Here is a 26,529-nt window from a genome sequence, read left to right as displayed (position 1 = left end):
GTTCTCCTGGCCAGTGAGTAGGTATTGGTCCATAGAGGAAGCCTGCTTTAGGTTTTCCAGGCAAAACAGCCATGAAATCTGCTCATGTTAACAGTATCCCTCCAGGCTTCCTTTCACCCATGTTACAACAAATGGGAAATCTCAACCCACCTCCCTCCCTGTGCCCTGCCACCATTCAGGAGTGGGCCACATGCCTTTTGCCTTTTGCATTTATTTTTGCTGGGGTATACCTGGAAGTCACAAGCTCAGAGTTTAGGGGCTCATGATTTGTCTACCATCTCATAGGGAGCCATTGCTCACTGCCTGTCTCCCTGTCAACAGGCTCTAAGACTTAGCATAAGCTGGCAGGTATTGGCAATTTAGACTGCTATAACTCCACTTTCCTATAGGGAACTTCAGAGTTAGGGATTATTAAAAGCCTCTCTCTTGTTCAGACAATTTCCCTATAGTATTATTTCCCCTGAAAGTTGGTGTGATAACTGGGATTGCTCTGCCAGAGCCTTAGAGGAGTGATTAAACCTCCCTCCTTGGGATCCCTGGGTGGCGCGGCGGTTTGGCGCCTGCCTTTGGCCCAGGGCGCGATCCTGGAGACCCGGGATCGAATCCCACGTCAGGCTCCCGGTGCATGGAGCCTGCTTCTCCCTCTGCCTATGTCTCTGCCTCTCTCTCTCTCTCTGTGTGACTATCATAAATAAATAAATTTTTAAAAAAAATAAACCTCCCTCCTTCCTCCAACATTGATATGTTCTGTCATTAGCTCCTGGCTAAAAGACATCCCCCCCCCCAACTCCTTACCTGGTATCTTCTCACTATGGGAACTGAGCTATCCCAGGCAAAGAGAGGATTAATTGGTACTCTGATCCTCCTCTTGGGCTCTCAACCCTCTCCTTCTTCAGTTTCCCCACAGTGTTTTATTAATCCTTTGTTGTAGCACTAATTTCCTTAATTTTTGTGTTCTAACATACTATTATATATGAGTCTATTCCCCCAGCTTGAGGGCAGAAGCTATATCCCTACAGTTTCTAGCATGATGACTGGCATGTAGTAATTGCTCAACAAATGTTGTTTGCCTGGCAACAGCTGGGCAGACATTAAATGAAAGCACCCTTTGGTTTGTGTTCTGAATTTCCCTCTGCTTCTCAGTCTCAGGAGACTGGAGCATAAGGAAACTCTGAGAGCTGTTGGATATATCTTTTGCCTTGTTTGTGGTGATTATATCACATATATCTAAACTCATTAAATTGTATACATTAAATATGTGCAGTTCTTTGTATATCAATTATACCTCAATAAAGCTGTTTTTAAAAAGTCTTTGCAAAATGTGATATCAAGTCATGTCTTGTTTCCATCTCAACGGCCCCTTTCTTTTTTCTCCTTTCCTTTTTGTTGTGTGCATATATCAGGCCAATTAGTAGTATCTTCAGACTTCTGGAACCTTGATTGGTCATCAGCCTGTTCATGTCCCCTTCTCATCTTCATCAACTCCAAAAGTGGCGATCACCAAGGGATCGTCTTCCTCCGAAAATTCAAACAATACCTTAACCCATCTCAAGTTTTTGACCTGTCAAAGGGTGGACCTGAAGCCGGGTAAGCATGGGCTAAGGGATATAGTTGGGTATATAGAAGAGACTCTTCGCTCTATACATTCTAGACTAAGATAGGTTTCCTGGAATCCATTCTAGTACCTGGGAAGGAAAGATATATTTTTTCAAGTCAGGACATGGGCACATAACTTTAGAGCATTTGGGGTTGTCTAGTTGGAGGACTTTTAGCCCTATCCCAGAAGTCCCTTCAAGCCCATGTCCTGCTCTCAGATTTGTTCCACCTTTCCTGGTTGGAAGAAGTCTAACTTTGTCTCTTGACCTCAGAGGAAGAGGCAAATGGATGTTGCTGTTTACCTTTCCTGTCCCTCATTCTTTACTGGAGCCAAATAAACATATCTCCACTCTAGGCCTGTTTTACTTAGGGAGCATCTGGCTGTTCAGCTCGGGTTTCTGTGAAGCCACTGGCCACTGTGCAAGGCATTCTTCTTGGGGCTTATCAGGTGGGTATAGCTAGGTTACTAGTAGCTTCCAGAGCAAGGTTAAGCATACAAGAGGGTGGAATGAAGCAAGGCCTCATCTCCAGGATTGCCTGTGATGATGGGTACAGAGAGACAGGAGCTAAGTGAAAGAAGGCAGTTAGCCTGTTAGCAGGATGCAGAAGCAGTAGTCCTTAGCTCCTGATACAGTATAGCAGAGTTGTAAAACTTAGCAGTTCACAAAATGACTCCTTTTCCCCTCTTTCTTTCAGCCTATGCATGTTCAAGAATTTTGCTCGTTTTCGCATTGTAGTTTGTGGTGGAGATGGCAGTGTGAGCTGGGTCTTATCTCTGATCGATGCTTTTGGATTACATGAAAGGGTAAGTTCCTAGCTGACTCAGTTTAGCCATTGCTAGAGAGACTGGGGGTATGGAACTGCTCATCCCCAAAAGTCCCTGGTCTTCATTCTCCTTATCTATATCACACATGTTTTCTAGTGGTTTCATAGTCAATCTGACAAACAGATTCTCAATCTAAGCTTTCTCACCTAAACCATTTTCTGTGGGAAGGAGAAATGAGGTAGTTAGCAGAAGGGATAAGCAGTGCTTTACTCCTCAGGCCCCAGAGTAAAGATTTGAAGGGGAGGAGAGCAGCCAAAAAAGAAGTGGCTTCGGGCCACATTCAAGCCCCAATTTCCTTCTCCTCCTGAGGCCATTGAATATCTTCTCTGAGTCCCAAGAGTAGCAAAAACTTACCTCTCCCTTTCCTCTCCCTAGACAGCTCCGTACTCTTCTGACTCTAGTAGCTTTGTCTCCCAAGGCACCTTTTCTCCTTGGCCAAGCCTTGTTAGAAATTTGTGGCTATACTTCTCTATCATAAGCATGGCTATAAATTATTGGCATATTCCAACTTTCCCCTTTACTGAGTAGGTTCTATATTGCCAAGAGTGATGTCAAACTTCTTAAGAAAAAGTTCACTCAGCATCAGATACCTTCCTATTACACTTCCTAAAATCAAAAGTCTCTTATTACCACTTGCTTTGAGACAATCTTTCCCAAGGTTCTTTTATGGGTGGATCTTGGTAGGATTCTCTGAAAAAGGTGCCTGGTTTTGTTTTTGTAGTGTCAGTTGGCAGTCATCCCACTTGGAACCGGCAATGATCTGGCCCGCGTCCTAGGCTGGGGTGCATTCTGGAACAAAAACAAGTCACCTGTGACCATCCTCAACAAAGTGGAGCAGGCTAGTGTGAGGATTCTAGACCGGTGAGTGGCTGAAAGATCAGGTCATTGTACCTATTCTAGTCCCATATCAGTTACTCTCAGTTACATAATCTCGACCATGAATGTTCTAATCTCCCGCACAGAGCCTCATTTCCTCTCTGGCTTCAGTGCAGGGCAGCTTGGGAAGGCCTTGTCTATGAAGAAGTCCGGGTCTACCGTGTATCCTTTGGACATCACTAAAGCCCCTCTTCAAACTTAAAAGATCCTAAACCAGGGACTCCTGGGTGGTGCAGCAGTTTGGCACCTGCCTTTGGCTCAGGGCTGATCCTGGAGACCCGGGATCGAATCCCACGTCGGGCTCCCGGTGCATGGAGCCTGCTTCTCCCTCTGCCTCTCTCTCTCTCTGTGTGTGACGATCATGAATAAATTTTTAAAAAAATCAACTTAAAAAAAAGATCCTAAACCAGGAGCCCCACAAGTAAATTTTAAAGTTTCTGTGAACCTCCTTCAAATTGCAGTTAATTATCTATGTAAGCGTATTTTTTTCTTGGGAGTGTTTCTATATTTCTATTCTATTCTAGAATAGTATAGAAACTATTCTGTAGCTTCATCAGTTTTTCAAAGAAATTTTTAAAAATAGGGTTCAAAAACACTTGGCATAGATTGTCTCTGCTCTAGAGAAGAATGAGTATTACCATCATATCTCCTGAGAAGAAAGACTTTCAATGCTGGGTCATAGTATTTGATTTATGGCTGCCCATAAGGATATTCTGGGAAGCTTTTTCAAGGTACCAAGCTGATCCCACCACAAAGACTCATATTCAGGTCTTGAGTAGGACCCTGGTATATGTATTTTACAAAATCATCTGAGGTGATCTTGATATAGTTACCTCTCTGGTTTAGAAGCACTGCCCTCTGACCCTATGATGGAATTCTTTCCATCATACTGACCTTGAGAAGTCATGAGGCAGAGGCTCCCACTTATAGTACATCTTGAGATCAGGTGACCTGAGAGTGTGGGTATCTCTACAACTCATCTTCCCTCACCATATAAACATTTTGACTTTTTTCTTGACACATGAAGCTTTGATGACAGCCTGTGATGAAACAGAGCCCTAAATATCTGTCTTTGACCTTCATTTCAGATGGAGTGTGATGATCCGTGAGACTCCCAGACAAACCCCATTGCTAAGAGGACAGGTTGAAATGGATGTACCCCGATTTGAGGTAACTACTGCCCAGCTATAATTCAGGCCTTTGTGGCCTTTATGGCATAGTGAAATAACAAGTAAAAACTAGAGAAGCTTTCATATTGCCCATGGCCTCAATGAGGATGAGATCATGGTGGGTTTTAGACTTGTCAATCAGCAGCTTTTACTAAGAACTGTGTTAGGCATTGGAGATATAATTCATTCAGCCATTTACTTCATTCATTCAAAATATGTATGGAAATATTTATTGATTACCTACTATGTGTTCTAGGAACTGCTCTTATGTACTAGTGGTAAAAAAGAATGACATAGTTCACACTGTCATGGAGTTCATAGTTTAGTGATAGAAATAATAATTTTAATAAAGTAGTATGAGTGTTAGTATATAAGGAAGTAGACAGGGGTGGAAACACCCAGCAGGTGTACCAAACCAAGTCTGGGGAAGATCAAGGAAAACTTCTCGGAAGCACCATTTCAGAAGAGGTTGAAGGACTAGAGGGAGTTAACCAGGATACTAAGAAAGAGGAGGCCTGTTCCAAACAGATGGAATAGTATGTGTTGTTCCAAAAGCAGGACAGAGCATAAAATATTCACAGAATGGAATGGAATATTCACATACATTTATTAATGGCTAAAGCATAAGGGTCAGGGAGGAGATATGCAGGGAGAATTACTAAAGATGAGGCCGGAAAAGCAATCAGGGGCCAGGCCAGGAAGAACCCAGTAATCCATGGTAGGAAATTTGAGCTATAAATTTATCCTAATGAGAATTATAGGATTTTTTTCTTACATTATTTTGAGAATTTTCAAACATACTAGCTTCTTGAACTCTATAGTAGAATTAGTTAGGACTCTAGCCTGCAGGATATAACTCTCAAAGACATAAAAAAGCTTATTTCAATATAAATGACATTTAAATGGCTATCTACTATATGTATATCACAGTACACATTATTAGGCATTCTATTAAAATTTGAGATATATAATGCCAATAAGTATACAAACATATATATTTAAATTAAAAATAAAAATAAAATAAAATGGTAGAGTCTGCCATTCACATTTCACTATATTTGCCTTATATATTTGTCCATTTATCCATTCTGCTATCTAATGGAAGGGTTTTTAGCAGAAGAGTTCCATAGTACATGGGAAAACAGTTGTAGAAATAAAGACTAGAGACAAGGAGAAAAGAGAGGAGATGCTGCAATTGTCTAGGCAAAAGATGATGGTGATTAGGACTGGTGAAGTGGTAACAGGGATAAGAAGTGGACATATTTAAGACATATGGGAGGGATAGAATCACCAGAACTTGGTAGATGTTTGAATATAGAGAGGTGATGGAAAAGGGCGGAGTAGAAGCTGTAATTAAGAATACAGAGTCAGAGCACCTGACTGGCTCCATTGGTAGAGCATGCAACTCTCAGTCTCAGGATCATGAGTTCAAGCCCCACATTGGGCGAGAAGCCCAGAAAAAAAAAAAAAAGAACACAGACTCAAGAACCAGACTACCTAGAATCAAATCCCGGCGCTGCCATTTATTAGCTACCTCTTTCCTGTCCCTCAGTTTGCTATTCTGTGTAATGGGGTTGTTATAAGGATTACATGAGAAAATATTTATATCTAGCTTAGAACAGAGCCTGGTAAGTACTTACATAGTAAGTACTATATAAGTGAATGCTATTATTATTACTAATATTATTATAATAAGAGGTAACACTCTGGCATTGGAAAGATGTGGGTTCAGATTCCAGATCTATTATTTACTAGCTATGCAATATGAGATTATATTTTCATTTAAAACATGGAACAAAAAGTTACCTCCATGAGTTTTTGAGAATTATTTAAATGAGAGTAAATAATATACATCTCTTATTTTCAGAATGACCATAGATCTAAGATTATCTATGGGCCTCATCAACAAGAATTTTTGATTATGATTATTTTCAGAGAGGCAGTTGAGTTGTTGTTAAAGAGTCAGTAGGAAATAATGAGGGGATAAGAATGAGCAGCAGACTATGTCCCAGTGCAAAGATTCCAGAGTTGAACACACTTTTTCCTAGGCTGCTGCCATCCAATATCTAGAATCTGCAACCACTGAGCTGAACAAAATCCTGAAGGCCAAGTACCCTACAGAGATGATCATCGCAACCAGGTCAGTATTCCTTTGGCTTTCAAATTGAGGTATCTTTTTCCCCTTTGTGAGCTATTCTTCAGTCCAAAAAGGAGCTCATTTTTATAGTTTGGGGTATTGAGGCCAAGGAAAATATCAGATTTCTCCCAACTCAAACCTCCTAAATGGAAAGTTTAAGAAAAAATAGATGAGATTGAGGTGAGGGCCACTGCTATTCCAAAAAGACAAAATTACAAGCCAGAGATTTGAGAGAAGGATTACAGAAGGGAAAGAGCATTCCACAGTATTCAAGAGCATAACATTACTCCCTACATTAGGGACACCTTGCTTTCCATCAGACACTAGGAAAGGTCTCAACAGAAATGATGGCAGCTACTTTCTCATAGCCTAAACAACACATTCTGCCTTTCCAAAGATGTGAGTCATTCATTCTTCCTGGGACTCTTTGGATGGTTCCTCACCAGTCTGTCATATCTGCCTTTGATAAACACTCACCCTGGGACAGTCTTCCCAAAGTCATTATGTTTGTACTAAATTATATGGGCTCTTGAACCATAACTGATTTGACCCAGGGTCAAAACTTGACCCAGGTTGTATCAACTGAATTTTCATTTCTGGAAATTCTGAATTTAGGACTAAGAAATTCTAGTTAAACTCGTTTAAGTACTCATGTATTTGATCATATGTACATGAAGAAATGGAAAAGAAAGGGGGAGAGGAAAGAGAGAGAGAGAAGATAGACCGGAAAAGAGAAAGAGAAGGTGGGAGATGGACTTCATAAGAGAGAAGGGCTCTGTATCTAATTGTCCATGTCATATTGTGCCATATATCTTATCTTTGCAGATTCCTCTGCTCAGCAGTGGAAGATTTTGTGGTAGATATTGTAAAGGCCTGGAGTCGGATAAAACAGAACAATACAGCTATAGAATCTGTAATTTTGAAAGTAAGTTTCCATTCCTTTTATCTTGCATTCTTTGTGGAGCCAGGGCCCCCTTTTTATTTTTTATTATTTTAATTCCAGTATAATTAATATACACTATCATATTAGTTTCAGGTATACAATATAGTGATTCAACTATTATATTCATTACTCAGTGCTCATCATGATAAGTGTACTCTTAATCTCCTTCACCTATTTCACCGATCCCCCAACCATCTCCCTCTGGTGACCACTAGTTTGTTCTCTATACTTTTTGGGTTGTCTATTTTTTATTTGTTCATTTGTTTTGTTTCTTAAATTCTACACAAGAGTGAAACCACATGGTATTTTCTTTTTCTAACTGATTTATTTCACTTAGTATCTTACCCTCTAGATCCATCCATGTTGTTGTAAATGGTAAGATTTCATTGTTTTTTATGGTTGAATAATATTCCATTGTGTGTATATACCACATCTTCTTTATTCATTTATCTATGGATGGATAGTTGGCTATTGTAAATAATGCTACAATAAACATAGAGGTGCATGTATCTTTTCAAAATAGTATTTTCATTTTCTTTGGGTAAATAGCCAGTAGTGGAATTACTAGTTCTATTTTTAATTTTTTGAGGAACCTCCATACTGTTTTCTAGAGTGGCTGCACCAGTTTGGATTCCCACCAACAGTGTAAGAGGGTTCCCCTTTCTGCACATCCTCGCCAACACCTGTTGTTTCTTGTGTTGTTGATTTTAGCCATTCTGACAGGTGTGAGGTAATATCTCATTGATGTTTTGATTTGCATTTTCCTGATGATGAATGATGTTGAGCATCTTTTCATGTATCCGTTGGCCATCTGGATGTCTTCTTTGGAGAAATGTCTTTCATGTTTTCTGCCCATTTTTTAATTGGGTTATTGGTTTTTTAGGTGTTGAGTTGTGTCAGTTCTTTATATATTTTAGATACTAACCCTTTATCAGATGTGTCATTTGCAAATATCTTCTCCCATTCCATAGGTAGCCTTTTATTTTTGTTTATTATTTCCTTCACTTTGCAGAGCTTTTTATTTGATGTGGTCCCAACATTTAATTTCACTTTTGTTTCCCTTGTCTAAGGGGACTTAGCTAGAAAAATAGTTGCTACAGCTGATGTCGGAGAAGTTATTGCCTGTGCTTTCTTCTAGGATTTTTATGGTTCCATGTCTCACATTTAGGTTTTTCATCCACTTCAAATTTGTTTTTGTGTATGGCATAAGAAAGTGGTCCAGTTTCTTTCTTCTGCATGTTACTGTCCAGTTTTCCCAACACACTTTGTTGAAGAGATAGTCTTTTTCTCATTGGATATTCTTTCCTGCTTTATCAAAGATTAACTGACAGTAATTATGGGGTGGTTTTTTTTATAGGTTTTCTATTCTGTTCCACTGATATATGTGTCTATTTTTGTGCCAGTATCATACTGTTTTGACTACTACAAACATGGTATGGTGCCTCCAGCTTTGCTTTTCTTTCTCATGATTGCTTTGGCTATTCAGGGTCTTTTGTGATTACATACAAATTTTAGGATTGTTTGTTCTAGTTCTGTGAAAAATGCTGTTGGTAATTTGATAGAAACTACACTAAATATGTAGATTACTTTGGGTAGTATAGACATTTTAACAATATTTTTTCTTCCAATCCATGAGCATGTAATGTCTTTCCATTTTTGTGTCATCTTCAATTTCTTTCATCAATGTTTTTTTTAAATATTTTTTTAATTTTTATTTATTTATGATAGGCACACAGTGAGAGAGAGAGAGGCAGAGACACAGGCAGAGGGAGAAGCAGGCTCCATGCACCGGGAGCCCGACGTGGTATTCGATCCCGGGTCTCCAGGATCGCGCCCTGGGCCAAAGGCAGGCGCCAAACCACTGCGCCACCCAGGGATCCCTTCTTTCATCAATGTTTTACAGTTTTCACAGTAGAGGTCTTTTACTTTTTGGTTAGGTTTATTCCTAAGTATCTTATTATTTGGGGGTGTAATTGTAAATGGTATGGATTCCTTAATTTTTCTTTCTGTCATTCCATTATTAGTATATAGAAATGTAATAGAGGAATGCCAGGGTGGCTCAGTCATTTAAGGGTCTATTTTCAGCTCAGGTCATGATCCTGGGGTCCTGGGATCGAGCCCCAAGTCAGGCTCCTTGCTCAGCAGGAAGCCTGCTTCTCTCCCTCTGCCTGCCACTCCCCCTCCTTGTGCTCTCTGTCAAATAAATAAATAAAATATTTTTAAAAAGAAATGCAACAGACTTCTGTAAACTGACTTTGTATTCTGCGACTTTACTGGATTGGTTTACCAGTTTTAGCTGTTTTGGGTGGAGTCTTTCTGGTTGTCTATATATCTATAGTGTCATATAAACTGCAAATAGTGAATGCTTGACTTCTTCCTTGCCCATTTGGATGCCTTTTATTTCTTTGTGTTGTCTGATTTCTGTAGCTAGGACTTCCAGTACTATGTTGAATAAAAGTGGTAAGATAAGATATCCTTGTCTTATTCCTGACCATAGAGGAGAAGCTCTCAGTTTTAACTCCTAAGAATGATGTTAGCTGTGAGTTTTTGATAAATGATCTTCACTATGTTGCAGTATGTTTGTGGGTTTATTTCTGGACTCTCTATTCTGTTCTATTGTTCTGCATGTCAGTTTTTGTTCTGGTTCCATACTGTTTTGATTACTACAGTTTTGTAATACATCTTAAAATCTGAGATTGTAATTCCTCCAGTTTTGGTCTTATTTCTCAAGATTGCTTTGGCTATTCAGGGTCTTTTGTCATTCCATACAAATTTTAAGATTATTTTTTCTACTTCTGTGAAAAATACTGTTGATAATTTGATAGGTATTGCATTAAATCTGTATATTGCTTTGGGTAGTATGGACATTTTCACAATATTTGTTTTCCCAATCCATGAACATGGAATGTCTTTCCATTTGTGTCATCTTTAATTTCCTTCATCAGTGATTTATACTATTCAGAGTACAGATCTTTCACTGTCTCAGGTTTTTTTTTAAGATTTTATTTATATATTCATATAAGACACACAGAGAGAGAGGCAGAAACAGAAACAGGCTCCATGCAAAGAGCCTGATGTGGGACTCAATCCTGGTACTCCAGGATCACACCATGGGCCAAAGGCAGGAGCTAAACTGCTGAGCCACCCAGGCGTCCCCAAAGCCTCAGTGAACTTTATTCCTAGGTTTTTATTATTTTTGGTGCAATAGTAAATGGATTTTCTTTATTTCTCTTTCTGCTATTTCCTTATTAGTGTATAGATTTCTGTATATAGATTTTGTATCCTCTGACTTTACTGAATTCATTTATCAGCCCTAGTAGTTTTTTTGGTAGAGTCTTTAGAGTTTTCTATATATAGTAGGATGTCATCTGCAGATAGTGAAAGTTTTACTTCTTCCTTAGCGATTTGGATTCTTTTTAATTCTTTTTGTTGTCCTAGTGCTGTGGCTAGGACTTTTAGTACTATACTAAATAGAACTGGTGAGAGTGGGCATCCTTGTCTTGTTCCTGATCTTGGAGGAAAAGCTCTGTTTTTCACCATTTACATGTTGACAGTGGCCTTTTCATATATGGCCTTTATTATGTTGAGTAATATTCCTTCTAAAACTACTTTGTTGAGGGTTTTATCATAAGTGGATGTGTACTTTGATGATTTTTCTACATCTGTTGAAATGATCACGTGGTTTTTATCCTTTCTCTTGTTGATGTGATATATCATGTTGATTAATTTGCAAATATTGAATCACCCTTGCATCCCAGAAATAAATCCTACTTGATCGTGGTGAATGATTTTTTTAACGTATTGTTAGATTCAGTTTGCTATATTTTGTTGAGGATTTTTGCATCTATGTGAATAAGAGATATGGACCTGTAGTTCTCATTTTTGGTATTTGTTTTATCTGGTTTTCTTATCAGGTTAATGCTGGCCTCATAAAATGAATTTGGGAGGTTTCCTTCCTCTTATTTTTTTTTTTTTGAATAGCTGAGAAGAATGGGCTTTAACTCTTCTATAAATGTTTGGTCGAATTTACCTATGAGGCCAGCTGGTCCTGGACTTTTGTTTGTTGGGAATTTTTTTATTGCTGATTCGATTTCATTGCTGGTAAACAATCTGTTCAAATTTTCTATTTCTTCCTAGTTTAGTTAAGGAAGGTGATTTGTTTCTAGGAATTTATCCATTTCTTCTAGGTTGTCCAATTTGTTGGCATAGAATTTTTCATAAAATTTCTCATAATCCTTTGTATTTCTTTGTTATCAGTTGTTATTTCTCCTTTTGTTTATTTGAGTCCTCTCCCTCTTTTTTTAAATTAATCTGGCTAAAAGTTTTTCAATTTTGTTTATCTTTTCAAAGAACCAGCTCCTGGTTTCACTGACCTGTTCTTTTGGTTCTTTAGTCTTTATTTCATTTATTCTTCTACTGTTTTTTTGGGGGGGGTTTGTTCTTTTCTTTTTCTATTTCCTTTAAATATTAGGTTAGGTTTTTGAGATTTTTGAGATTTGAGATTTTTCTTGCTTCTTGAGGTAGGCCTGTATTGCTGTAAGCTTCCCTCTTAGAACAGCTTTTGCTGCATCCCAAAGATTTGAGATTTTGTGTGTTCATTTTCATTTGTCTCCATGTATTTTTTTATTTCCTCTGACCTATTCATTGTTTAGTAGCATGCTATTGAACCTCTTTGTATTTTTTTTTCTTTCCTGATTTTGTCTGGTGGTTGATTTCTAGTTTCATAGCATGGTGTCAGAAAAGATGCATGATATGACTTCAGTCTTTTTAATTTGTTGAGACTTGTTTCATGGCCTAACATCTATCTGGATCTATCTGGAGAATATTCCATATGCACTTGAAAAGATGTATTTCATATGTATTCCACTGTTCTAGGATAGAATATTCTCAACATGTCTGTTAGATACATCTGGCCCTAAATGTCATTCAAGCCATAGTTTCCTTGTTGATCTTCTCTTGGATGATTTATCCAATGATGTGACATGTTAAAATACCTATTATTGTATCACTATCAATTACTTCCTTTAATTTTTAATAGTTGCTTTTTGTATTTGGATGCCCCAATGTTGGGTGCATAAATATTTACAATTGTTATTTCTTTCTGTTGGATTGTTCCTTTATGATTATATTGTGTCTTTCTTTGGCTCTTGTTAGAATATTTGTTTTAAAGTCTATTTTGTCCAATATAAGAATTGCTACCCTGACTTTCTTTTCACTTCTATTGGCATGATAAGTGGTTTTTCATCGCTTAACTTTCAATATGCATGTGTCTATAGGTCTGAAATGAGTCTCTTGTATGCAGCATATAGATGAGTTTTGCTTTTTTATCCACTCTGTTGCCCTATATCCCTTCAGTCCATTTATATTCAAGGTACTTATTGAAAGGTATGCATTTATTACCATTTTGTTATTCATTTTATGTTTTTTTTGCAATTCTTCTCTGTTCCTTTCTTCTCCTGCTTTTTCTCTCATGGGTTTCTGGCTTTCTTTAATGATATACTTGGATCCGTTCTTTATTTTTTGCATATACCCTATCAGTTTCTGATTTATGATTACCATTAGGTTTGTATATAACATCTTCAGCACATAGCAGTCTATTTTAAGTTGATTATCATTTAAGTTTGAATCCATTCTGAAAGCACTAAATTTTTACTTCTCTCCCACTCCACATTTTAGATATATGGTGTCATACTTGACATCATTTCATTTTGTGAATCCTTTAACTGATTTTTATAGATATACTTAATTTTACTGCTTTTGTGCTTCCTACTTTTCTTGCTCCTGCTTATGATTTTTTTCTTTCCACGCAAAGAGTCTTCTTTAACATTTCTTGTAAGGCTGGTTTAGTGGTGATGAATTCTTTCAATTTTTCTTTTTCTGGGAAGCTACCTTTCCTTCTATTCTGAACAATAACTTGCTAGGTAGAGTATTCTTGGCTGCAGGGTTTTTTTCTTTCACCACTTTGAACATATTATGCCAGTCTCCTCTGGTCTGCAGAGTTTCTGCTGAAAAATCAACTGATAGCCTAATGGATTTTTTTTTCTTGTATGTAATGGTTTTCCTTTCTCTTGCTGCTTTTAAAATTCTCCTTATCACTGCTTTTTGCCATTTTAATTACTATATGTCTTGGTGTGGACCGCCTTGGGTTAATTTTGTTGGGGGCTGTCTGTGCCTCCTGGATCTGGATTCAAAAATCCAGGAATTCAGAATTCCTTCTCCAGATAGGGAGTATTTTCAGCTATTATTTCTTCAAATAGCTTTTCTGCCCTATTTTCTCTCCCTTCTCCTTCTGGGATCCATATAATACAAACAGTATTATGCTTGATGGTGTCACTAAGTTCCCTTAATCTATTCTCATTTTTCATTACTCTTTTTTCTTTCCCCTGTTCAGTTTGACTGCTTTCTATTACTGTCTTCCAGGTTACTGATTTATTCTGCTCCTTCTAGTCTACTACGTATTCCCTCTAAATTTCAGTTATTGAGTTTTTCATCTCCGTTTGATTTTTATGTTTTCTATCTCTTTGTTGAGGGTCTGACTGAGGTCCTCCACTCTTTTCTCAAGTCCAGTGATTATCTTTATGACCATTACTTTAAATTTTCTGTTGGGGTTATTATTAGCTCTGTTTTATTTAGCTCTGTGTGTGTGTGTGTGTGTGTGTGTGTGAGATTTTGTCCTGTTCTTTCATTTGGAACATATTCCCCCGTCTCATCATTTTTTCTACCTCTCTGTATCTGCTTCTATGTGTTAGGAAAGTTGGCTATGCTGCCTGCTCTTGAAAGTAATGGCCTTATGAAGAAGAGGTCCTATAGTGCCCTGTAGGGCAATGTCTCCTATTCCCCAAACCCCGTACTTCAAAGGTGTCTCCTATATGTCTGCACCCTGCTATTGTGGCTGAGTTGCATTTGCCTTCAGTCCAGGCATACACAATATCTTTGCCTGATACAGGCAGTGTTTCATCCCTGTGTTATTAATGGGCCAGTGTGGGGCCACATTGAGCTTGAAGTGGGTCAGACCAGGCACTTATCAGAACTGCAGGCACCAAACTGCAGGATGCTCTCTCTGTGTTGCTCCCTGAGAAGCTCTCATTGGTGGGTGGGGCCTGCAGTCAGACTAGATGTCTGCCCCCAGCTCACTGCTGGAGCTGCAGTTGAACTGATGTATGTAGTTATCTTCCCCTCTATCCAGGGCAAGAGTCACTTTAGAGTGGTACTGATGACCCCTGTCCCAGCTGCTTACACAATGCCATGCTTGTGGCCCCACTTTGGATGGACTTCTGCCAGGGGCATGTTGGATGGGGTGGGTTTGCAGCAAAATGTAGGGGCCAGAGGGCCTGGTGTTAGCAAAGCATATGCTAATCTCTGTGGGAGGAGACTTGTAGCTGATTTGGAGAACTGCTAAAGATGGGTTGAAGGGGCAGGTCCACAGAAGTGCATGAGGGTGGGGTGTGCTGTTAGCAAGCTAGTCAGAAAGTTTTCCTGTTGGTTCCCACAGATGTCTGTATATCTATGCTGGGAAAGGGGAAGGAAATGGCACCTGTCAGCTCTTTTGTTCTTCGACAAGTCTCCTAAGGATCCTTGCCCTTCCAGCACACATTCTGAGATTACAAAATCAATATTTTTGTATGCCCCAAGTGTTTTTTCAAACTGCTGCTTCAATGCTGTATCTCAGTGAGGTTGTTTGTTTTGTTGTGTCTTTAATGGCAGAAAGGCAATTTCCTACTGCCTTTCTGGCTCTTCCAGAGTTGAACCCACTGACTTTTAAAGCTTCTGGTGTTGACACTGATTGTAGGAACTTGCAAAGTTAAACCTCTCTGATTTTCAAAACCAAATGTTATGGGGATTTGTCTTCCCAGTGTGCGTCTTTCATGCTGGAGGTGACTGGTATGGTATTTCCTCTTCTCCTTTCTCTATGCCTGTTGTGTCCCTCCCTTCTGTGTACAGTCTTACAGGTCAGTTTGGTTCCCAACCATGTCTCTGCCCTTCCTACCACTGTCAGTGTGGCCTCTTCTCTATGATTAACTGTGAATAGTCTGTTCTGCCAGTCTTTCGGTCATCTTCAGGGTTATTTACACCAATGTGGCTGTTATCTAGATGTATCCATGGGATGAGGTAAGTTTAGGATCCTCTTGCTCTGTCATCTTCCTGGAAGTCCCAGGGCCCCTTTTTTAATAAAAGCACATTTGCCTTTCACTGAGAATTGTAAAAGAAAAAGGAAACTGGTAAGTCTCCTTTATGGGAAAAGTCCAATCTCATCAAATTTCCAGCTTTCAAAAAAAAAAAAAAACAAATTTCCAGCTTTCACCAAATGAAACATGGCATTATGCATGCTAACAAATGTACCATATACCTAAGCATATATCAAGCATCTACCTACAACTAGACACAAGTGTACACCAAGTATGTATGGTTGTATACCAGAACATGCATGAAAATATGTACAAATACATGCTAGAAATACACCCACATTAACCTCTATAACACAACAGCAACAACAACAGCTAACACTTATTTAGCACTTACTCTGTGCCAGGAAATGTTTAAGGATTTTTAATGCATTAATTTATTTAATCTTCCCAACCACCCTAGAATATAAAAGCACATAGAAACTTGCCTTGGTCACAAACTATTCAGTGATGGAGCTGGAAATCAAGCCATAATCACTCAGTGCATTCCCCAAACATAAACATATACAAAGGCAGACACTAGGGACCCATGCAGAGGCACATCCACATCCGTAGAAGCATGCCCATGAAAACACCAGTCCAGAAATGTTATCTTGTCTCAATTTTGCCATACTATATATTATTTTACAGGTCAATCTGACATGAGAAAAACTTGACAACATACATTGATGCTTACAGCTACTCAGAAACAAATGTTTTCTGTTTGATAACTTAACATCCTTTGGTTATCTCATTACATCTACCAAGTACTTCTTTCCCCAAACTTTTATTTCCTCACACACAGCTTTCCTTGCCCAGAGTTTCTGGCCAACTACTACCCCTCTTTACCTCTCCCATACCACCCAGTTCCTCATTCTGTCCTTTCTAGTACTGGTTCCTCATAACAATGTCCTGTCCTCTTTATCATTACACAGAGTGACATAATGTATGACAAACTCAGCATCCTGATTGATACCCTGGCTGAGGAGGCAGCAATTGAGAAAAGTCCTACAGTATATGCAGACGGTGGCAAGGTAGATGGAAAGCCCTTCGTCCCTCAAATAGACCACATAGCCAAGTGCAAGTTGGAGCTGGCCACAAAGGCCCAGAATCTCCAGAAATCCTTGAAGCTCATCATATTCCAAGTTGAACAAGGTAAGGTCCCAGAGTTGTGGTAATTGAGGTAAGAGAAAGAGAAAGTTCCAGTGTATGGTTTACTGATCTCCCTCACTCTGGGACTGCTATTTGACTCCACTACCAAAACTTGACTAGATTCTGCATTCATATAGCATTCAAAGTCAGTCCTCAGACTGCTAATTTGAAAAGCCTCAGTCCTAATAAGCTCCTACCTCCTAGGCACTCAAATCATGCTACTCATTTATTTTTAGAACTAACAGTCATCCTAAACAATTACAACTCCTAAGTGACCTGGCTTAAAGCTCTGTCGGCTTCCACCATCAGCCATGGAATTTTTTTCTACCTGCTCTTATTTCCTTCCAACCACCAAGCCTGTGACAATTTTTAAAAGAAAAAGAATTTTCATCGCTGTGTGTCTTACATAGTATTCATCAGGCACAAGGACCCTGAGAATGGTCTTGGGATCTCTGGTATTGACTGCCGTTTCCCATAACTCATGACATTCAAAAACTTCCAACTCAGAATTAAAACTCTTTCAACTCCAACTTCTTAATTTAACATTCTGGCTCTCACTTCTTCACCACAATGCTTCCTTAAAAAATAGTGTATGCTCTACTTGAACTTTTGGAACTGAGCAGAAGTCCATGCAGCAAGTAAGTCCCCTTGGCTGACCTCTAACTTTTAGCCATGGTACCTTCTCCTGCTTTGGTACCTTTACATACACCCTCAGTCAAGTTTCCCAGAAAGAAAGGAAATCTCCATTCTGCACTACAAACATAGTAAACAGCAAGTTTGCCTCTATTTCTGTAGTTAGTTTCCAAGTAGTGAAGATGCAGCCATAATCTTATCACAATTGATACTCAGCCTGCTCCATCAACACAACACCTAAGTTAGCTTTGTAGGTCCAGCTTGTGGCCATGGGACAGAGAAAGGTGCCCTTACTAGGATAGGGATTGAACCTATGAACATTGGCACAGTTTGAGCATCTGAGCTATACAATATATAGGCTGGGAAAGGAAGGAGACTTCTCAAATATTCTTGGAATGAATGAAACATTTGAATGAAAGAATCGCATGGTCCTAGAGGCTCAAATTTGGGAAAAAAAAGTCATGTGAGTAAATTAATTAACAAAGAGGTGATAACAAAACAGAACAGAGAGTTTCCCACCTTGCTGCCCTGCCCCTGGCCCTGAGCTCCTACTCATACTACATTTATTGTGTGACAGAAAAAGAGTAACCAGTAAAACAGGCATGGATATGAAGAGAGATGGGGGCAACACTGTAACAAAGCTAAGACTACAAACAACATTGTGGAGGAGGGACGTAGCCAACTGAGGGTCTCCACTGTATACCCACACTGACTGGCATTAACTAAACAAAAGAGATGCTTAAGAAGTGCTCAACAAATATGAACAATACTCCTTCCTTTCTTCCTTCCTCCCTCTCTTCTTTCCTCTCTCCCTCACACCCTTGCCTTCTTCTCTCCCTTCTTTCTTTCTCCCTCCCTCCCTTCCTGCCTGCCTTCCACCCTTCCTTCCTACCTTCATTTTTCCCTTCCTCCTTCCCTCTCTTCTTCCCTCTCTACCTTGCTTTCTCCTTCGCTCTTTCTTTCCTTTTCCTTTCCACTTTTTCTCTATAGTTCTGGATGAGCAAAGCCGACAGACAATATCGGTTAAGAACTTTACTTCAACTTTCTTCCTGGAAGATGACTCAGAAGATATTAGCCAGATGAGCCCAAGACACCGTAAGAATCAATCTTTCTTTCTTTCTTTCTTTCTTTCTTTCTTTCTTTCTTTCTTTCTTTCTTTCTTTTTTCTTTCTTTCTTTCTTTCTCTTTCTTTCTTTCTTTCTCTTATTTCTAGCCTTCATCACTGTCTTCTAGTTCCCAGAGAATAAGGATGTGTTCCCATATATCCTTTTTAGTCATAATCCTGTTCTGCAGTAGATATCCTTCCCTCTTTCCCAAAAAGCTCACAGTATAATATCCCATGCCAAAATCCAGAAGTAATGACCTCATCAGGTACTTTGAAAAACCTGGCCTGATGAAACCCAAGATCAAAAGCTGTTTTCAAGGGCACCTGCATGGCTCAGTGGTTGAGCGTCTGCCTTTGGCTCTGGTGGCAAACCTGGGATCTTGGGATTGAGTCCCACCTCAGGTTCCCCACAAGGGAGCCTGCTTCTCCATCTACCTATGTCTCTGCCTCTCTTTCTGTGTCTCTCACGAATAAATAAATAAATAAATAAACCTTAAAAAAAAGGAAACTTCCCTTTTTAAATTAAAAAAAATAAACTAAAGCTGTTTTCACTGCTAGCAAGCAGGCAGCCCAATCTTACTATTCTCTCAGAGGAAGGCCCTGTCCATCTAAGATGATCCCTCTTTGGATTGAGAACTTTCATTATACTCAAGAGAAAGTCATTGAGCTTGACCCTGGTCCCACAGAGAAAATAGGGTGAAATGCAAGTGAGAGGAAGGACTTTCTTGTTTGAATCTGACATCAAGGTGATGTCTTTTGTGTCTAGGTTCTCATCCTGGCACTTTGTCTTCTATATCGTCTCTCAAAAGTGAAGACTTAGATAACCTCAACTTGGAGCATTTACATTTTACTCCCGAAACTATGTAAGTATTTAGTCCTACAACCATTTTATGACTTCCTCTGTTCTTTGGTTAAAAGAACAATCTGGGGCAGGGCAAGATGGCGGAGAAGTAGGGTCTCCAAGTCACCTGTCCCCACAAACCTACCTAGATAACTTTCAAATCATCCTGAAAACCTACGAATTTGACTTGAGATTTAAAGAGAGAACAGCTGGAATGCTACAGAGAGAAGAGTTTGCACTTCTAACAAGGTAGGAAGGCAGAAAAAAAAATAAAAAAGAATCAAGTTGGGGAGGGGCCCCCGCGAGGAGCCGGTCTAAGGCCAGGCAGTGAAAGCCTCCAGGACAGGAGAGCCCGGCCTTGGAGAAGAAGGAACTTTAAAAATCTGCACCATTTTCTTCCCGGATGGAAAGGCACTTAGCAGGGAACTCGGGCAGAATGGCAGGAGGGGCAATGAAGACTCCAGTCTCCTGAGGTCACTAAAAGAGGAAGTGAGCACCTGGGGAGAGCACGCCACAGACTGTGGGCCAAGCTCAGTAAAGAGCTGGAGCACGCACCCGGCAGGGCCTTGGGAGAAGCTCAGGTGGCAGCTCCGGGCAAAGGGGGCTGTGCTGAGCTGCCTTCGATACCCACGCCCCGAGAGCATGATTCCAGCAGCACAGGCCCCGGAACCCAGGGCGCTGGGGGAGATAGCCCATGATCCTGCATCCCCTGGGGACAGGCCGAGGTGCACAGGGCACAGGACAGCGAGGACGCTCCTGCTGCTGGCGCTCCCAAGCTGTGCAGGTCAGCACCCTCCGCCCCCAGAGCATCCAAGCCAGCGTGGACTGGGAGACTAGGGTAGTTACTGCGGGAGCTGACTCCAGAGCTGGCTGGCTGGCCGACACCAGTGTTGTTGTTCCTCCTGGTGTCACCCTGTGCCTGGGATGGAGCCGGGCTGTCAGGGAGCAGGAGTCAAAAGCTCCCACTGAGCTGTGCACCTGGAAGGGGGCGGGGAAGCTCCCCCAGGTACAGACACCTGAGAATCAGCACAGCAGGCCCCTCCCCAAGAAGACCAGCTGGAAAGACAAGGAAAGAGCAAGTTCTTGACCAAGCAGCACTGGAAAGTTCCAGGGGAACTCGAGGGATTTACAGTGTATACAACCAGAGGATGCCCTGCCTTGTTTTTTTTTTCTTTTTTTTCTACATTTTTCCACTACAACATGTTTTTAGGCACTCTGCACTGAGCAAAATGACTAGAAAGAACTCACCACAAAAGAAAGAATCAGAAACAGTACTCTCTGCCACAGAGTTGCAAAAATTGGACTAAAATTCCATGTCAGAAAGCCAGTTCAGAAGCACAATTATAAAGCTACTGGTGGCATAAAGGATTCAAGAGACTTCATGACTGCGGAATTTAGATCTAATCAGGCCGAAATTAAAAATCAATTAAATGAGATGCAATCCAAACTGGAGATCCTAACAACAAGGGTTAATGAGGCAGAAGAACGAGTGAGTGACATAAGACAAGTTGATGTCAAGGAAGGAAGCTGAGGAAAAAAGAGAAAACAAAAGATCAGAGGAAACGTTAAGAGAAATAAATTACAGCCTCAGAAGGAAAAATCTACATTTAATTGGGGTTCTAGAGGGTGCCTAAAGGGACAGAGGACCAGAAAGTGTATTTGAACAAATAATAGCTGAGAACTTCCCTAACTTGGGGAGGGAAACAGGCATTCAGATCCAGGAGATAGAAAGATCCCCCCTTAAAATCCATAAAAACCTCTCAACACCTCGACATTTAATCGTGAAACTTGCAAAGTCAAAAGATAAAGAGAAAATCCTTAAAGCAGCAAGAGACAAGAGATCCCTAACTTATATGGGGAGAAATATTACATTGACAGCAGACCTCTCCACAGAGACCTGGCAGGCTGGAAAGGGCTGACAAGATATATTCAGGGTCCTAAATGAGAAGAACATGCAGCCAAGAATACCACATCCAGCAAGGCTTTCATTCAGAATAGAAGGAGAGATAAAGAGCTTCCAAGATAGGCAGAAACTGAAAGAATATATGACCACCGAACCAGTTCTGCAAGAAATATTAAGGGGCACCTGTAAAAGAAAAAGTCCAAAGAAATAATCCACAAAAACAGGGACTGAATAGGTATTATGATGAAACTAAATTCATATCTTTCAATAGTAACTCTGAACATGAATGGGCTTAATGATCCCATCAAAAGATGCAGGGTTTCAGACTGGATAAAAAGCAAGACCCATCTACTTGCTGTCTACAAGAGACTCATTTGGACCTAAGGACACCTCCAGCCTGAAAAGGAAAGGTTGGAAAACCATTTACCATTCAAATGACCCTCAAAAGAAAGGAGGGGTAGCAATCCTCATCTCAGATAAATTAAAGTTTATCCCAAAGGCTGTAATTCGAGATAAAGAGGGACATTATAACATACTTAAAGGATCTGTCCAACAAGAGGACCTAAAAATCATGAATGTTTATGCCCCTAATACGGGAACTGCCAAGTATATCAATCAATTAATAACCAAAGTAAAGACATACTTAGATAATAATACCCTGATACTGGGAGGCTTCAACATGGTGCTTTCTGCAAATGAGAGATATTCTAAGCACAACATCTCCAAAGAAACAAGAGCTTTAAATGATACACTGGGCCAGATGGATTTCACAGATATTTACAAATCTTTACTTCCAAACGCAACTGAATACACATTCTTCTCAAGGGCACATGGAACTTTCTCCAGAATAGACCACATACTGGGTCACAAATCAGGTCTCAACCGGTACCAAAAGATTGGAATTGTCCCCTGGATATTTTCAGACCATAATGCTTTGAAACTTGAACTCAATCACAAGAAGAAATTTGGAAGAAACTTCAAACATGTGGAGGTTAAAGAGCATCCTGCTAAAAGATGAAAGGGTCAACCAGGAAATTAGAGAACAATTAAAAAGATTCTTGGCAACTAATGAGAATGAAGATACAACTGTCCAAAATCTTTGGGATACAGCAAAAGCAGTCCTGAGAGGGAAATACATCGCATTACAAGCGTCCCTCAGAAAATTGGAAAAATTTTCCTCATCCTCACTGGTGTGAGGTGGTATCTCATTGTGGTTTTGATTTGTATTTCCCTGATGGCAAGTGATGCAGAGCATTTTCTCATGTGCATGTTGGCCATGTCTATGTCTTCCTCTGTGAGATTTCTCTTCATGTCTTTTGCCCATATCATGATTGGATTGTTTGTTTCAATTCAACATGTTTGTTTCAATTCAACATGATTGGTGTTGAGTTTAATAAGTTCCTTATAGATCTTGGATACTAGCCCTTTATCTGATACGTCATTTGCAAATATCTTCTCCCATTCTGTAGGTTGTCTTTTACTTTTGTTCACTGTATCCTTTGCTGTGCAAAAGCTTCTTATCTCGATGAAGTCCCAATAGTTCATTTTTGCTTTTGTTTCTTTCGCCTTCGTGGATGTATCTATAACACCTCACACCAGTGAGAATGGGGAAAATTAACAAGGCAGGAAACCACAAATGTTGGAGAGGATGCGGAGAAAAGGGAACCCTCTTACACTGTTGGTGGGAATGTGAACTGGTGCAGCCACTCTGGAAAACTGTGTGGAGGTTCCTCAAAGAGTTAAAAATAGACCTGCCCTACAACCCAGCAATTGCACTGTTGGGGATTTACCCCAAAGATTCAGATGCAATGAAACGCCAGGACACCTGCACCCCGATGTTTCTAGCAGCAATGTCCACAATAGCCAAACTGTGGAAGGAGCCTCGGTGTCCACTGAAAGATGAATGGATAAAGAAGATGTGGTTTATGTATACAATGGAATATTACTCAGCCATTAGAAACGACAAATACCCACCATTTGCTTCAACGTGGATGGAACTGGAGGATATTATGCTGAGTGAAGTAAGTCAATCGGAGAAAGACAAACAGTGTATGTTCTCATTCATTTGGGGAATATGAATAATAGTGAAAAGGAATATAAGGGAAGGGAGAAGAAATGTGTGGGAAATATCACAAAGGGACACAGAACATAAAGACTCCTAACTCTGGGAAACGAACTAGGGGTGGTGGAAGGGGAGGAGGGCGGGGGGTGGGGGTGAATGGGTGATGGGCACTGAAAGGGGCACTTGACAGGATGAGCACTGGGTGTCATTCTGTATGTTGGTAAATTGAGCACCAATAAAAAATAAATTTATTAAAAAATAAATAAAAGCTTTAAGAAAAAAAAGAAAATTGGAAAAAACTCAAATACACAAGCTAACATGCACCTAAAGGAACTGGAAAAGGAACAGCAAATAAAACCTACACCACGCAGAGGAAGAGAGATAATAAAGATTCGAGCAGAACTCAATGAGATGGAAACCAGAAGAATTGTAGAACAGATCAACAAAACAAGGAGTCGGTTCTTTGGAAGAATTAGTAAGATAGATAAATCATTAGCCAGCCTTATTAAAGACAAAAGAGAAAAGACTCAATAAAATCGCGAATGAAAACGGAGAGACCACAATCGATACCAAGGAAATACAAACGATTTTATAAACTTATTATGAGCAGCTATATGCCAATAAATTAAGAAATAATGGACACACTTCTGGAAAAAGACAAACTGCCAAAACTGCAACAGGAAGAAATAGAAAACCTGAACAGGCCAAACCAGGAAGGAAATTGAAGCAGTCATCAAAACCTCCCAAGACACAAAAGTCCAGGGCCAGATGTCTTCCCAGGGGAATTCTATCAAAAGTTTAAAGAAAAAAACATAGTTATTTTACTAAAGCTGTTCTGAAAGATAGAAAGGGATGGTATACTTCCTAACCCATTCTATGAAGCCAGCATCACCTTAATTCCAAAACCACACAAAGCCCCCCCCCATAAAGGAGAATTATAGACCAATATCCCTGATGAACACAGATGCAAAAATTCTCAACAAGATACTAGCCAATAGGATCCAACAATACATTAAGAAGATTATTCACCATGACCAAGTGGGATTTATCCCCGGGATGCAAGGCTGGTTCAACACTCAAAGCAATTAACGTGAGAGAGCATATCACCAATAGAAAAAACAAGAACCATATGATCATCTCAATAGATGCAGAGAAAGCATTTGACAAAAGACAGCATCCATTCCTGACCAAAACTCTTCAGAGTGTAGGGATAGAGGGAATATTCCTCAGCATCTTAAAAGCCATCTATGAAAAGCCCACAGCAAATATCATTCTCAATGGGGAAGCACTGGGAGCCTTTCCCCTAAGATCAGGAACAAGACAGGAATGTCCACTCTCACCACTGCTATTCAACATAGTACTAGAAGTCCTAGTCTCAGCAATCAGGCAACAAAAAGACATAAAAGGCATTCAAATTGCAAAGAAGTCAAACTCTCCCTCTCTGCAGATGACATGATACTCTACATAGAAAACCCAAAAGACTCCACCCCAAGAATGCTAGAACTCATACATCAATTCGGCAGTGTGGCAGGATACAAAATCAATGCCCAGAAGTCAGTGGCATTTCTTTTTTTTTTTTTTAAGATTTTATTTATTTACTCATAGAGACAGAGAGAGAGAGAGAGGCAGAGACACAGGCAGAGGGAGAAGCAGGCTCCATGCAGAGAGCCCGATGTGGGACCCAATCCAGGGTCCCCAGGATCACGCCCCGGGCTGCAGGCGGCACTAAACCCTTGCGCCACCGGGGCTACCCCGTCAGTGGCATTTCTATACACTAACAATGAGACTGAAGAAAGAGAAACCAAGGAGTCAATCCCATTTACAATTGCACCCAAAAGCATAAGATACCTAGGAATAAACCTAACCAAAGAGGTAAAGGATCTATACCCTAAAAACTACAGAACACTTCTGAAAGAAATGGAGGAAGACAGAAAAAGATGGAAAAATATCCATGCTCATGGATTGGAAGAATTAATATTGTGAAAATGTCAATGTTGCCCAGGGCAATTTACACATTTAATGCAATCCCTTTCAAAATACCATGGACTTTCTTCAGAGAGTTGGAAGAAATCATCTTAGGATCTGTGGAATCAGAAAAAAAACCAAATAGCCAGGGGATCATGGAAAAGAAACCAGGAACCCCTGGGTGGCCCAGCAGTGAGTGGGCCTGCCTTCGGCCCAGGGCGTGATCCTGGAGTCCCAGGTTCGAGTCCCACATCAGGCTCACTTCATGAAGCCTACTTCTCTCTCTGCCTATGTCTCTGCCCCCCCTCTGTCTTTCATGAATAAATAAATAAAATTAAATAGAAAGAAAACCAGAGCCGAGGGCATCACAATGCCCGATTTCAGGTTGTACTACAGAGCTGTGATCATCAAGAGACTGTGGTACTGGCACAGAAACAGACACATAGATCAATGGAACAAAGTAGAGAATCTAGAAATGGGCCCTCAACTCTATGGTCAACTAATATTCAACAAAGCAGGGAAGAATATCCACTGGTAAAAAGGACAGTCTCTTCAATAAATGTTACTGGGAATATCGGACAGCCACATGCAGAAGAATGAAACTAGACCATTCTCTTACACCATACACAAAGATAAACTCAAAATGGATGAAAGATCTAAATGAGAGACAAGAATCCATCAAAATCCTAGAGGAGAACACAGGCAACACCCTTTTTGAACTCGGCCACAGTAACTTCTTACAAGATACATCTATGAAGGCAAGGGAAACAAAAGCAAAAATGAACTATTGGAACCTAATCAAGATAAAAAGTTTCTTCATAGCAACAGATATAGTCAACAAAACTAAATGACAATCTACAGAATGAGAAAGATATTTGCAAATGACCTATCAGATAAAGGGCTAGTATCCAAGATCTATAAAGAACTTAGTAAACTCAACATCAAAGAAACAAACAATCCAATCATGAAATGGGAAAAGACATGAACAGAAATCTCACAGAGGAAGTCATAGAAATGGCCAACAAGCACATGAGAAAATGCTCTGCATCACTGGCCATCAGGGAAATCCAAATCAAAACCACAATGAGATACCACCTCACACCAGTGAGAATGGTGAACATTAACAAGGCAGGAAACAACAAATGTTGGAGAGGATGTG

The 26,529-nt window shown here is 40.0% G+C and overlaps 1 protein-coding gene across 1 annotated transcript in view; it reads left to right on the top strand.

Moving 5' to 3' along the window:
• The window catches only part of DGKK (diacylglycerol kinase kappa), a 169,074-nt gene that overhangs the window by 115,813 nt on the left and 26,732 nt on the right, over nucleotides 1–26,529 (top strand). Inside the window, exons 11-19 of the mRNA XM_055338021.1 lie at nucleotides 1,404–1,587; nucleotides 2,293–2,401; nucleotides 3,144–3,283; nucleotides 4,387–4,468; nucleotides 6,516–6,607; nucleotides 7,430–7,529; nucleotides 16,645–16,864; nucleotides 18,485–18,589; nucleotides 19,366–19,462. Coding sequence (XP_055193996.1) covers nucleotides 1,404–1,587; nucleotides 2,293–2,401; nucleotides 3,144–3,283; nucleotides 4,387–4,468; nucleotides 6,516–6,607; nucleotides 7,430–7,529; nucleotides 16,645–16,864; nucleotides 18,485–18,589; nucleotides 19,366–19,462 — 1,129 coding nt within the window. The remainder of the gene's footprint in view (nucleotides 1–1,403; nucleotides 1,588–2,292; nucleotides 2,402–3,143; nucleotides 3,284–4,386; nucleotides 4,469–6,515; nucleotides 6,608–7,429; nucleotides 7,530–16,644; nucleotides 16,865–18,484; nucleotides 18,590–19,365; nucleotides 19,463–26,529) is intronic.

This window comes from Nyctereutes procyonoides, unplaced genomic scaffold (genome assembly GCF_905146905.1).
Source record: "Nyctereutes procyonoides isolate TBG_1078 unplaced genomic scaffold, NYPRO_anot_genome, whole genome shotgun sequence".
Classification (NCBI taxonomy): Eukaryota; Metazoa; Chordata; class Mammalia; order Carnivora; family Canidae; genus Nyctereutes; species Nyctereutes procyonoides.
Note: the sequence above shows the minus strand (reverse complement) of the source record. Positions and strands in the feature narration are given on the sequence as shown.